Below are 14,072 nucleotides of genomic sequence, written 5' to 3'. Positions count from 1 at the left end.
CGAGAACTACGTCAAAGAATCAACGATCATGTATATGTGAAGGCAGGGGGAAAGATGATCACACCCGTGAGCAGACATCTAGATCTGTATCATAAATTCAATCCTAAAAAAGCAAGATTCTTCGTGTTAGAAATTATCCCCCAAGACCCACGAGGTGGCAACTGGGACAAAGGGATTCTACAGAGAAAAACACTCTGGATAGAACGCCTAAATGCTACTTGCAAACCCGGTTTAAATGAAACTCAGTCATACAGATCGTTCTTATAACAGATTGAACGATCTATGTATACCTATATATGTTTCGGACAAATCTCAATATACGGGGATAATGTCCATAATGGTTACGATCTTGCAGGTCTGTCTGCTCAGATACGGTGTGGTCGTCTTTCCCTCATCCCATGATACAGTACATGATCAGGTAGATTCCAAAAAACTAATAAGTATATGTAGTACTCAATCTCCAGATTCAGTACCATATGGAGATAAACAATCTCAAATACATCTCTTCGAACTCATGCCATTCGGGGAAATACTCTGTATTAAGAGGCTTTGACTTTGTCAGGGAATTAGATGAGGAATGTTTTCAATAATGCATGAAATGCATAATCCTTCTGTAAGGTAATGACTACATTTTGTAGGACATACCATATTTTGCAACTACGCTTTGATTAAAACATAGTATATATAAATATTGAATATTATAAACTAATGTGATTACCCGGGTAACCGGGATATTGTCCATACCAATGTATACATGGGCAATGTGTGCCGTTTAATGTTGTCATCTATATGTGCTTTAATTGTAATATGTACGTGGTCAGTGTTATTCTACCATGCTGCGTTTTTAACCTGGGACCTCTGGAGGCGCTGTGGGACATAGGTGGAGTCGGCTACTACAGTTGATATATGTGCGGCCAGACAAGCCGCAGGTCGGTCCCGCCCCTTCCGGGGATACTTCCTGTGGAACCCGGGTGGGATATGCAGGCAGTTCCTGCCTACCATACCCACTCGCCCCCATCGATATTGACGGTCAACCGAGGGCGGGTCTCCCGCCCGAAGGGACAGCGTCATATCCGGGGGAGTGGCCGGGGTGGTGACGTCATTGACGAACCGCCCGGGATCACGCTATTTAAGGGCGCGATATACACACGCTGGTATGGTGGCGGTTCCCCATCCGGGGAGGAAGCATGTTGATGTGAACAGGAGCTCAACGTGGGGTGAGTTAATACGCCCTCCTATATCCCTTATCTCTGTGTTTAATTAGTCTATCCAGTCTTTTTCATTTCATTATTTATCCTATTATCTTTACAGAACATATGTTGCTGGGTCCTATTGGCTGTGATTTAAAACACAGCAGGCACTCAGTCTCTTTTATGGCTATTGGTAAGCCGATTTGCAAACTGCCCCAGTGACTTTTTCGCATGCCATTCCTTAGGTACTCTTTAGTGAGTCTTACTTTTGTGCTATCCTTTGCTAGGAGAATGTGGATGCCCGGGATACACAATACGTCCCAGCATTGTTATCTATGTGCCTCAATCGGTATATATAATAAAAAAAAAAAATACTGTTCTAGCCAAAACATTATATAATGTTTAGCAGGTTGATTATGTCATACCATGGTCACTGTGCCTGTTATACATCCTTTAAACTGATTACGGTACTGGCTCTAGTTTGAGAAATCCCCAGGCTTGGGCTGAAACATATGTATCTCTGATATCCATCTATTCATCCGTACATTCTCCTTATATCTCGAGGTATTGTGTGAACTTCTCACATCTGTTGTAAAACACGGTGTATTGGATACTATATCCATACACCCCGTTGCATCACTTTTCAGCTCACATGCATGTTTTCTCAAGACTATCAATTTACCAACACTGGGTGCCCTATTTACCTAATTACCATAATTACCTTGTTTTAAAACATACCTTTATACCCTGTTTAGATACTGATTGCAAAACGATAAAGGTAATCTGATTTTAAACGATTATCCACTACTATACGAGTCTCCTGTAAACCCACAACAATCCTCCTCGTTACGTATCAAGGATGTTGAGACCTGTGTCTCATCATACAATATACAGGTACGTATATCAAATAAATGGACTACATACTTGTACTATTTAACAATTCAATCTACGGTATGGATCCCCACATATAATCACAGGCTGGTCGCTCTACCGTGCTTCCGACAGCCTCTCCTAGTCTCAGATTGAACAGATATCTAATGGTAGACGTTTCATGTGTTGATGTATAGTGAAAAAATATATAATCTTTTGAATATGCTAATAATCTATATGCACAATGGTTTATCCACTATATATTGTTTACTAAAAACATATGTATTTATTATGCAGAAAAGTCTAGTAATAGCTCCAGACGAAGCGTTCTGAAGCAAAGCGAAACATGTTGAGCAAAATACTAAACATATTATGGTGAACATATGAATATGACCTCAGTTGACGCGCTTGGCCGACACCTCGTGTTCTCGGGTATCCGTCAGCAGGAATCTCCTGATGTGAAGTATATTGTTTTGACTGTTCAAATTGTCAACATATCCTATACATTACTCTGTATGAAAATTGTGATTTCATTTACTGTGAACCGTATATACATTACCTTATGGACCTTTTACAGGCCCTTTTTCTTATCCAACACATGCCTGTATGTATGATCTTCTGATTTTAATTGAATCTTAAATAAAAAAACTGATTTTATAGATATAGTGTGCCCGAAATCCTTGTCTTCCCAATCCTTCCGCTTTGAAAAATCAATTAAGGATAGGGGCACCACCCAAAATACCAGTATATGTGCCCAGATTGCTGCAGTCTGAAGGCATATTTTTCAATAACAAGGACTGAGGTAGTCGGTCCCACCTGGCCAGGATCTCCGCTTGGAGAGACCGAGTGTGAAACTGAGCAAAGGGTATCGCCTCGAAGGCCGATACCATCAACCCCAGGCACCGCATACAGGTCCCGAGTGACGAGGAATGGTTGTCCCTGAGGGACCTGATCGCGTCCTGAAGGATCCGGAGCTTGTCATCCGGCAGAAACACCTTTTCTTGAGCAGAGTCCAGAACCATTCCCAGATAGGGAAGACGAACCGAAGGAGACGTCGACTTCTGAATGTTGATGGTCCAACCAAACTCCTGGAGCGTCTGTACCATAGTCGAGAGATCGCACAGCAGGCTCTGACTGGCACTCGATCTCAACAGGAGATCGTCCAGATATCCCAAGACCGCAATGCCCTGTGCCCGCAACAGGGCCAGAACAGGTGCCAGCACCTTGGTAAAGACCCTTGGAGCCGAAGCGAGACCGAAAGATAACGCTACGAACTGATAGTGGTCCTCTGCAATGGCGAACCGGAGGTACCTCTGATTAACGTCGAAAATGGGGATGTGCAGGTACGCATCCTTCAGGTCGATAGAGGCCAGGAATTCCCCTGGACTCAGGGAGGCCACCACTGAGCGGAGGGATTCCATGCGGAACTTCCGAACGCGCACAAAGCAATTCAGAGCTTTCAAGTCCAGGATAGGACGCACCTTGCCCTCCTTTCTGGGCACAGTGCACAGATTGGAGTAAAACCCCGGAAAAACCTGTCCCGATGAGGCACCGGGACAACCACCCCCTGGGCAAGGAGGTCCTGCACCGCTCGATGCAGGTCCTGTAGGCGCCCTGGGGTCAAATGAAGATTTGAGGGAAAGAATCTGTCCGCAGGTCATGAAAGGAATTCGATCTTGTATCCTGATCGAATGATCTCCTGAACCCACCTGTCCGGAATTCGGAGCAGCCAAGGTTGGAGGAAACCGTGCAAATGTCCCCCCCCCCACCCCTGAAACGGGTGAGGGCGCCCCTTCAGGCAGAGGCAGACTGAGCCGCCGTACCGGCATGGCCGGACTTTTGCTTGCCTGCCCAGGGCTTCTTCTGGCCACCTTGGCCCTTGAAAGGTTTGCCCTTGTTTTGTGGCTTAAAGGCACGAAAGGACCCATGAGCGGGTCTAAAGGTGGGACCCCGCTTGCTGCGAAAAGACTTGTTCTTCGGATTCTGGGGCAGCAGAGTGCTCTTGCCCCCAGTGACTTCCTTCACCAAAGTATCAAAAGGCGAGACCCAGCATAAGGAAAGTCAGCCACCGTTTTCCGTGACGTCTGGTCAGCCGACCAGCTCTTCAGCCAGATCAGTCGTTGGTTGAGCACCGCGACACTAGACAGGCGTGCAGCCAAAGGGATCTCATTCAAGGCCGCATCGCACAAATACATGACCCCTTGACGAATTTGGTCCACCATTTCCAGCGTAGCAGGTGGGGCAGAATCAGACACGAGAGTGCGTCTAAGCACCTTAGTTTAATCCGCCACCGCCTGAGCCATCATGACAGAAGCGAAAATAGGTTTGAGCATGGACCCCGCCACCATGTAGGCATGGCGGGCCAGAGACTCCAACCTCCTGTCCGTAGGATCCCGGAACACCGGGGTATCCTCAGCGGGAACCAAGTAGCCTTGTTTAACACGGCCACCGTGTGATCCACCTGGGGGAGCCACACACCAGCGCGCATCCGTAGAAGGCGCAAAGGGGTAAAGCAGTTTAAACCGAGTAGGCACCGTGAAAGGGCGTTTTAAACTGTGCCATTGTTCATTCACGGTGTGATGAAACTCAGCGGGGCAGGGAAACACATGCACTGACTTGCGGGTCCTATGTGTACCAAATGAGGACAATGCCCGGAGGAGTGGGCTCATCCTCCAAATGTAGTGTTTCTTTCACAGAAGAAATTAACGCATCCATACTTGCGCGTTCTTCAGGCGACCCCGTGGGAGATTCATCAACCCCCTCCACCTCCCCCTCAGACCCCAGAGGGTCCAGGGGCGAACGAGACCCTGAAAAGGGCACGCCAGCCACAGCAGCCACATCACCATCTGAATCAGAGGAGAAAGATAATCTAGGCCTTTTCCTAGCAGCTCGTTCAGCCATCAGCACCTCCATTTTTGACACCAAAGACGCCACCACAGCAGCCAAATTAGGTATAACGGGGGGTTCAGCAGAACTGGGGTCCACCACCAAGGCTGGGGGGAATTTGCTGTCCTGAGAATCCATTGCAAAAAACAATGAGTAAAAGTACTGGCCCTTTAAAAGTGTGACGGATTGCGCAGCCCACCGCTATATGCTCTGTGTACACAGACCCCCCAAAAAGGGACAAAACTGAGCCAGGAAGGATAGAACAGAGAGATATGGAAGAGACAGTCTGCAGAGCCCCACAGAGTGTTACCACACGGATCGCTGCTCCAGAGGAAAAGGAAGTGAGGTCACCAGAAGCTGAACTATATGCTGCAAGGCTAAGGGAAAATGGCTGCCCACAGAAAAGAATGGGAGGCTTCGGCAAGATGGCCGCCGACATGTGCTCGGAACGATCGTTCTGCCACACACAAGATGGCGCCAAAACCACTACATAGCAAGCTATTGTAAAGCCCATAGTGAAGCCAGACATGCTGCTCACATCCAAAATGGCGGACCACGCGGTTTCCAGCCGCAGCGGCCGCCTCACACACAGTCTGCACCTCCCAAACACTGAAAGTGACAAAGGAGAGGGGCCCCCCAACACCACACAGCGCCAGTAGTACAATAAAGACCCCCGCAGGGGTCACATCAGGGAGCCCCACAAATGCACAGACATGAGGGGACACAGGACTGCCACCCCAGACACAGGCCCCACACAGAAAAGTACTTACCTGTACCGGAGGGCGTGGGGTGCCTCTATTAACGGAAAGCCTCTGTCCTCAGATGACAGGGAATGCCATCAGCCAAAAAACGCAGGACACTGCAGCACTTAACCGCATAAGCGTCCAGTGAGGTAGCCACCTCAAAGGCTGCATCCCTGCTGAGAACAGGGATGGGTCGTTCATAGTGCCAGGGCGAACCATAGCCAAACGCTCGATGGCGGGCTGGGGATCCCTCTGACCCTCTGCCCTGGAGAGCCAGGGCGGCCAGTCCAATTCCCAGTTCCGCATGATCCATCTTCATCCGAAGAACCGACTAAAACTAAAGCGGACAAAATAAACAGCTAGTAAAGCAAAGAAAAAACTGACATTCTTGCAAAAATAAAAATCATAATAAAAGATTAGAAGGCTGAGACTGTAGCCCCAGCACAGGGAAGCCTATCTACTCCTAACGTTAGGCAGAGACAAACTGAGTTGGGATGGCTTACTGCAGGGGGGTATTGACCAGTGGGACAGCCCCCATGGGTGTGTCTATGCTAAAAGCTTATTGTTTCTAACAAGTCTTATGCCTAGCTACTCCTGCGGAGCGGAAGTCAATACCCATTGGTGAAGACTTATGTGAGGGGCAGCGACTGTCGGTGGACGTAAGAGAAAAATAGATTATTCTCCCTCTCTACAAGACTCTGGTCCGGCCACATCTGGAGTATGCTGTCCAGTTCTGGGCACCGGTCCTCAGGAAGGATGTGCTGGAACTGGAGAGAGTCCAGAGAAGGGCAACAAAAATAATTAGGGGAATGGAGGACATCAGCTATGAGGAAAGACTACAAGCACTGAACTTATTCTCTCTGGAAAAGAGACGATTGAGGGGGGATATGATATCAATGTACAAATACTGTACTGGCGACCCTAGCATAAGGAACAAACTATTCAGAGAAAGGAAATACAATAAGACACGTGGCCACTCACTAAAACTAGAGGAAAGGCGGTTAAACCTTGAAATACGTAGGGGGTTCTTTATGGCAAGAGCAGTAAGGATGTGGAATTCTCTTCCACAAGCAGTCGTATCAGCAGGGAGCATCGATAGTTTCAAAAAACTATTAGATGGGCACATTAAAGACCACAACATACAGGGGTATACAATGTACGGTTAAAAGCAAACACACACGCACATCATAGGTTGACAGATGTTCTGTCTTCAATCTTCTCAGACTCTTAAAGTAAAAGAAAATTCATAGTTAACTTCATCTTCCCACATAAACCCCTGATGGAATTTATTTTCATCCCTGCCTTTCCACTCCAACTACGCAGGAATAAGAACTACCAAACAAGGAAATATTTTATATTTTGTTATCTTCAGATCAAAAATTTCCTGCAAAAATGCCTTTTACTGTAGTTGCCAGGATGCTTACATCCTTTTAGATGTAATAAAATTAAAAAAGTTAAAGCAATAATTATACCTCTTTCACATAGTTTTCTCCAACAGGTTGCACAGGATTTCCATAATATAGATCTTGTGCATTCACGTGCTCTTCTTCCATCTCTAACATTGATGGGTTTTGCTTGGAACTTGTAGATGAAACTGCAGATGATTCTGGAGAAGAAGAAGAAAAAAAAAAGTGAGGTACTTGCAGATCACCCTGAAACATGAAAATCACCACCATGTAATGTAAGCTATCAAACACAACCCACACTAAGTGTACAAAGACATTTACTGCTGCAACAGTACATTACTCTATAAACATTCATATAAAATTGGATTTTTGTCTTACCGTAAAATCCTTTTCTCTGAAGTTCATTGACGGACGCAGTCTTCTGATTTCATATCAGAGTTATGCTGCCCCCTACAAGAGTAGGACCCTAGGCAGAAAAAAAAGTTCTGGCTACACCTATGGGCAGTCCCAGGGGGTATACCTTCTCTCTTACTGCTATAGGATGTCAGTTTCGTATCAAAGCAGTGTCAGAGAAAATAGCAAACACACGCAAATAGAGGAGCAGGTACTGCATCCCATGGGCGTAGGAACCGGGGGGGACGGGTGGGACACATCCCCCCCAGGAAATAACGCGGGGGGGACAGGTATGGTGGAATCCCCCCCAGTCAGTAGCGGAACTATGGGTCCGTCCGCCTGATGAGTCCTGACTGATCTGCTAGTGGTTACTAGTACTGTAACTGCCTTCCTGTCCTCCCCGATCGTTGTGCGGAGCGGCGGGGGGGGCAGGGGGGAGAGGTGTCCACAGCTCTGTAAAGCAGTCTGCTGCTGCCCCGCCCTTAGCCCTGCCGATCCTCCAATAGACAGAGGAGGCTGATGCAGTGGGACAGTGAAAGAAAGTCAGCTGACCAGCTGACACCAATAGAGTGCAGGGGGAGGAGGAGTTCTCCCCACTGCGAAGAGACACACATGCTGCCTGCTAGAAGCTGAGTGGAGTTGCTGCTGAGTGAGGGGGAATCGTCTGACTATTATTGCAAGGTGATTCTTTTTCACATAAGTTATTCCACGTGCATTACTTTTCTGTGTGATCTTTAAGCTGTGGATGTGACCAAAGGCTACATAGCTTTCTAATAGCAGCTGCTGAAAATTTTTTACAAGGCTCCATCATGAATGACCTGTAACTGGATGGATCTGAGGCTAACAAGGTTATATGGCTGCAAGATGTGCCGAGGGTATAATATTCATTCTCCCTGTTCCCTGCATGAGGTCTGTCAGTGTGCAAAATTTACATAGTGGAGGCTTCCCTGAGAATTCAATCAGAGCTTGGGGTCAAACCAATAAACTACAACTTAAATAACTCTGTGAACTGTTTAAATAATTTGTAATTCTGTTCAGCCAGTCCTGTGATTGGCATAGCACTGTCACAATGTATTACCAAGAGGGTGACACAAATGCTGAGAGACCACAGCTTTGATTTTACTCTAGTTTGACCTATCAAGTTGAAATGTCAAAGTGCAGTGGGAAAAAGGGGTAAGGAATTTAAAAGTACCAAATCAAACCAAACCTATGACACCGGGAAAATTCTTTCTACAATTTTGGTGGCATAAATTTTACAGAACAGTTGATTTAGCTTGTTGTGCTTGAGCACAGGCATTGGAATGAGAGTGCTTGTATTCAGTACTGAAGCTTTCACTAACCCATTAGGAAATGTCTTTGTTTTTAGGGGTCTAATCCCAACATGGCTGCATATTTTCAAGCTTTTTACCTTTTATTTGTACCTGATGATCCTACCAGTAACACTCCTCTAAACACAAATGATTATGCTAGCTGTGTGTAATGGTGGCGCTTTCCACTGACCATCAATATAAGCGGCATTCTCCCCACTGACTACCAATGTAAGGGACATTCTCCCCACTGACTACCAATGTAAGGGACATTCTTCCCACTGACCGCCAATGTAAGGGACATTCTTCCCACTGACCACCAATGTAAGGAGCATTCTTCCCACTGACCACCAATGTAAGGAGCATTCTTCCCACTGACCACCAATGTAAGGAGCATTCTTCCCACTGACCACCAATCTAAGGGACATTCTTCCCACTGACCACCAATGTAAGGGACATTCTTCCCACTGACCACCAATGTAAAGGACATTCTTCTCACTGACCTCCAATGTAAAGGACATTCTTCTCACTGACCTCCAATGTAAGGGACATTCTTCCCACTGACCACCAATGTAAGGAGCATTCTTCCCACTGACCACCAATGTAAGGGACATTCTTCCCACTGACCACCAATGTAAGGGACATTCTTCCCACTGACCACCAATGTAAGGAGCATTCTTCTCACTGACCACCAATGTAAGAGACATTCTTCCCACTGACCACCAATGTAAGGAGCATTGACCACCCATTCCCATTGACATTGACACCCATTCCCATTGACCACCAATGTAAGGAGCAATGTAAGGAGCACACACACACTCGCTCTCTCGCAGTTTACTGAAAAAGCATATACCTGGCGAGTAAAAATGCTGTCCCCCCCAGATTTGTGTGGGTTCCTACACCCTTGCTGCATCCGTCAATGAACTTCAGAGAAAAGGATTTTACGGTAAGACAAAAATCCAATTTTTTTTCTCCATCGATCATTAAACGGGAACATTCTTCTGATTTCATATCCGTAGGGATGTCCCAAAGCAGTGCCATAAAATGAGGGGTGGGAACAGCAGAAAAATAAGTCCAAGGATAAACCATAGCTAACCAAGCAACATGGGACTCATCAGAACAACAAGATGAGACCCACCCGAAAAAGCATTAAACACCCTCAAGGGAGACCAAGAACCCCCTTAAACAGCAGCCTGAAAAACTTTGCAGCCAAAAAGAGGCATCTGCAGATGCCAGCACATCCACCTTATAAAATTTTGTGAAGGTATGAACAGACGACCAGGTAGCCTTCCAAACCTAAAGCACAGATGCCGGATGGCGAAAAGCCCAGGAAGAACTAAGCGCCCAAGTAGAATGCACCTGAACAGGGAAAGGAGGAACCTGACCCCCAATCGAATAAGCCTGCACCACCGTCTGTCTAATCCATCTGGAAATAGTCGCAGCAGACACAGGCAGCCATTTCTTAGAGCCATTTGTGAGTACAAAGAGCGAATCTGACTTCCGAAAGGACTCAGAGTAGTCGCCAAGTACACCCTGATTGCCCGAACCACATCCAGTGTATGCAGTGCAATTTCCTTACAATGTTTTGGTTTGGGACACCAAGAGGGTAAAGCGATGTCCTCATTTAAGTGAAAACTGGAAACAACCTTCAGAAGGTAAGATGGATTTGGGCAAAGTATCCTTTTATCCCTGTGAACCACCAGATAGGGAGAACGACAGGACACCGCCTCCAGTTCCAACACACTACACGCAGAAGTAATAGCCACCAAGAAGGCCACCTTCTGGGATAAGGTAAGCAGGGGAATCTCCCAAATACTTTAAAAAGGAGGTTTCTGGAGAACAGACAGCACCAAATTAAGGTCCCAAGGTGGCAACGGAGGTACCAAGTGTCGCACCCCCTGGATGAAATTTTTCACCAGGGAATGGGTGGCTAATGGCCTTTGGAAGTAAATTGCCAAGGCCGAGACCTGACCCTTGATAGTATTCAAGGCCAACGTTTGATCAACTCCCCGTTGAAGGAAGACCAAGAGCCGAGCCACCGAGTAAGAGCAAGGGGGGTGCCCCAAAAGACTGACACCACACAATATACTCCTTCCACGTACAATGATAGATCTTCCTAGAAGTAGCTTTCCTCGCTTTAAGCAGAGTGGGGACCACTGAAGCAGACAGTCCCGTATCCTTCAGCACCTGGCTTTCAACAGCCAAGCCGTCAAAGCCAGTGATCGTAAAACAGGATGGAAGATTGGCACCTGAGACAGTAGATCCTCCCTGAGAGGAAGTCTCCAAGGAGTGTCTGTGACTAGCCTGACCACATCAGCGTACCAAGCTCGGTGAGGCCAGTCCGCAGCCACAAGAATGACCAGAATCCCTACCGCCTCGATCCTGTTAAGAAGTCTTTGCAGCAACTTGAGAGGAGGAAAGTCATACATCAGCTGATACTGACCCCACAGGGCAACCAGAGCGTCTGTGGCGTCTACCAAAGGGTTCCCGGGAGCGGGCCACAAACCAGGTGATACAAGACGCCAACAGATCAACATCTAGAGAGACCCAACAAAAAGGCACAACTGCTGGAATACCTCCGGATGGAGAGACCATTTCCCTGCATCCAAGGCCTGTCAACTGAGGTAATCAGCCTGCTAATTTTCCACTCCTGGAATGTGAAAGCGGAGAGAGCTGGAACAAAATGTTCCGCCCATCGAAGGATTCTCACCACCTCCAAGGCAGCAAGGACACTTTTGGTTCCCCCTTGGTGATTGACATAAGCCACGGCTGTGGCATTGTCCAATTAAATGCGCACTGGACAACCCTGCAGGTGCTCGGTCCAGTGGACAAGGCAAAGCCTGATTGCTCTCAGCTCCAGAACATTGATCGGTAACCTGGACTCTTCCAGGGAACAAACTCCTTGAGCAGATAACCTGCCGAGAACCCCTCCCCACCCGGACAGACTGGCAGCCGTAGTGACTATTGTTCAATATACAGGGAGTAAGGATTTCCCTTCCTTGAGCATCGGGGACCGAAGCCACCAAATCAGGGACCCCCTGGTCACCTGGCTCAGCTGGATCGTATTGTCAAGGGAAGTTGGACTCTTGTTCCATTTAAGAAGGATTCCCTTCTGGAGGATTCTCGTGTGGAATTGAACGATGGGGACCGCCTCGAAGGACACCATCAGTCCCAGAACTCTCATACAGGTCCGAAGGGACGACCATTTGCTGGACAGCAACAGCTAAACCGTAGTCTGGAGTTTTTTGGGGAAGAAATACCTTGGCGAGGAGGAGTCCAACGTCAGGCCCAGATAGTCCAGTCTCATTGAAGGGACCAGGGACGACTTCTGAAGGTTCAGAATCCACCCAAAATTCTATAGAGTTCTCATGGTGAATTCCAAAATTTGTCACCAGCACCGAAGGAGACTCCGCACGGAGAAACAGATTGTCCAGGTAACCCAAGACCGATGTTCCACGCTGTCGCAACAGCGCCAGGTCCGGAGCCAACACCTTTGTGAATACCGAAGGAGCAGAGAAGAAAATGCCACAAACTGATAGTGATCCTCTGACACGGCAAAATGGAGAAATCGCTGGGGACCTGCACATATTGGGATGTGAAGGTAGGCATCTTTGATGTCAATGGAGGCCAGGAAATCCCCCTGTTGTAGGGAAGCCATCTTGAATTTTTGAACTCGCACAAAGCGATTTAGTGCCTTCAGGTCCAGGATTGGACGCTTCTTGCTCGCCTTCCTGGGAACCATAAACAGGTTTGAATAAAAGCCCTGAAAATGTTCCGCACACAGAATCATAACTATTACTCCCTGTTGTACCAGGTCCTGAACAGCCCAAAGAGAACCAGCAAGCGATCCGGGGACAGTCGCACATTGGAAAGGGAAAACATTACTGGCAGGACGGATCGAAACTCGATCTTGTAACCGTACAGTAACCGGACCGTATGACCTCTTGAACCCACTTGTCTTGTATCCAGGTCCGGAAACCAGCAAAGACGTCCCCCCCACCCCAGATACGGGTGGGGGTTCACCTTTAGTGAGCTGAAAAGGAGGAACCCTGTCTGCGATGTGGATCCTTACCCTTGTTAGTCTGCAGTAGAGAGGTACTCTTACCCCCTTGTGAGACCTTTGATAATGTCATCCAGGGTAGTCCCCAAACATGCGATCTCCTAGAAAAGGTTGATCCGTCAAGGCCTTCTTTGAAGTCTGATCTGTAGACCAACACTTTAGCCAAAGTATACGCCGGAGGACTACTGCCGAAACCGAAAGTCGGCCCAATACGGGAGCAGTATCCAGGGCGGCATCACAAACAAATTGCAGCCCCTGCATCAGCTGGTCCAACAGCTCCGCAAAAGGCAGGAGGAACTAGTTTTCCCTCCAGGTCACGGCGTAGCAACTTAGTCCATTTAGTTAAAGTTTGCACGACAAGGGCAACCGTAAAACACCAGTGTTAGTGCAGACCCCGCCAGGGAGTACATATTGCGTGCCACAGACTCCGCCTTTCAATCCGCCAGATCCTTAAAGGACGGGGAATCCTCCTCTGGGATCATGGTAGCTTTATTCAGTCTTGAGACCGGAGGGTCCACCATAGGTGGCAAAGTCCACTTTATAAGGGACTCCGCAAAAGGATAGCGCCTAGCAATCCATTTAGACACCCCAGGGGAACGCTTATTGCAGTCCCATTCTTTGAGCATGTTGTCAAAATACAAGGGAAAGGGAAAAATCTTTACCGCTCTGAATAGCTTGTGAGTGCCAAACATAACCTGTGTCCTCCATTTTTAGGGTCTCATGCACAGATACAACCAGTGCGTCCACAAGCGCCTTTTCATGTCCTCCTCACTGTCAGAGGAGACAGGCCGTGAGGTAGTCTGCGGTAGCTGAGTCAGACTCTGAATCTGAAACATCAGATGAGGCTGGGTTAGGCGGATTGGGGTTTTTAGCACCTCGCCCCTTAAAGGCCACCTTCACCCAGGACACAACGATTCCAGGACTGCTGAAATTGCATCTTTGGACAGCTGGGAGCTGGAGGGCCTTGCGGCCTCCCTGAGGGGGTCAGGTGGGGAAACATGTTTCCGCAGGGTCCATGTTGCACCAGGGGAACCCGTCAGCAAAAAAATGCCCCAGTATGCTACAGCACCCCCAGGATGCACTGGGAACCCCCAGCAGAGAGAGAGACCCTCCAGACTCACCACCCTACACAAAGATGCACTAGGAGGCCCATAACTTCTGCACAGCACGTGTCAGCAGAAATCTTGATCCAGAAAGAAAGATCAGAGGATCAGCAC

The 14,072-nt window shown here is 47.7% G+C and overlaps 1 protein-coding gene across 1 annotated transcript in view; it reads right to left on the bottom strand.

Annotated features, from left to right (window-relative positions):
• Nucleotides 1-14,072, bottom strand: part of ZFR2 (zinc finger RNA binding protein 2) — a gene marked incomplete at its 3' end in the record, with an annotated part of 435,737 nt that overhangs the window by 302,709 nt on the left and 118,956 nt on the right. Inside the window, exon 7 of the mRNA XM_082246780.1 lies at nt 7,162-7,295. Within this exon, the coding sequence (XP_082102906.1) occupies nt 7,162-7,295 (134 nt within the window). The remainder of the gene's footprint in view (nt 1-7,161; nt 7,296-14,072) is intronic.

Source organism: Pelophylax lessonae (genome assembly GCF_965119305.1).
Source record: "Pelophylax lessonae genome assembly, chromosome: 1".
Taxonomy (NCBI): domain Eukaryota; kingdom Metazoa; phylum Chordata; class Amphibia; order Anura; family Ranidae; genus Pelophylax; species Pelophylax lessonae.
The sequence above is the reverse complement of the archived record's forward strand: the minus strand, read 5'-3'. Positions and strand labels throughout refer to the sequence as shown.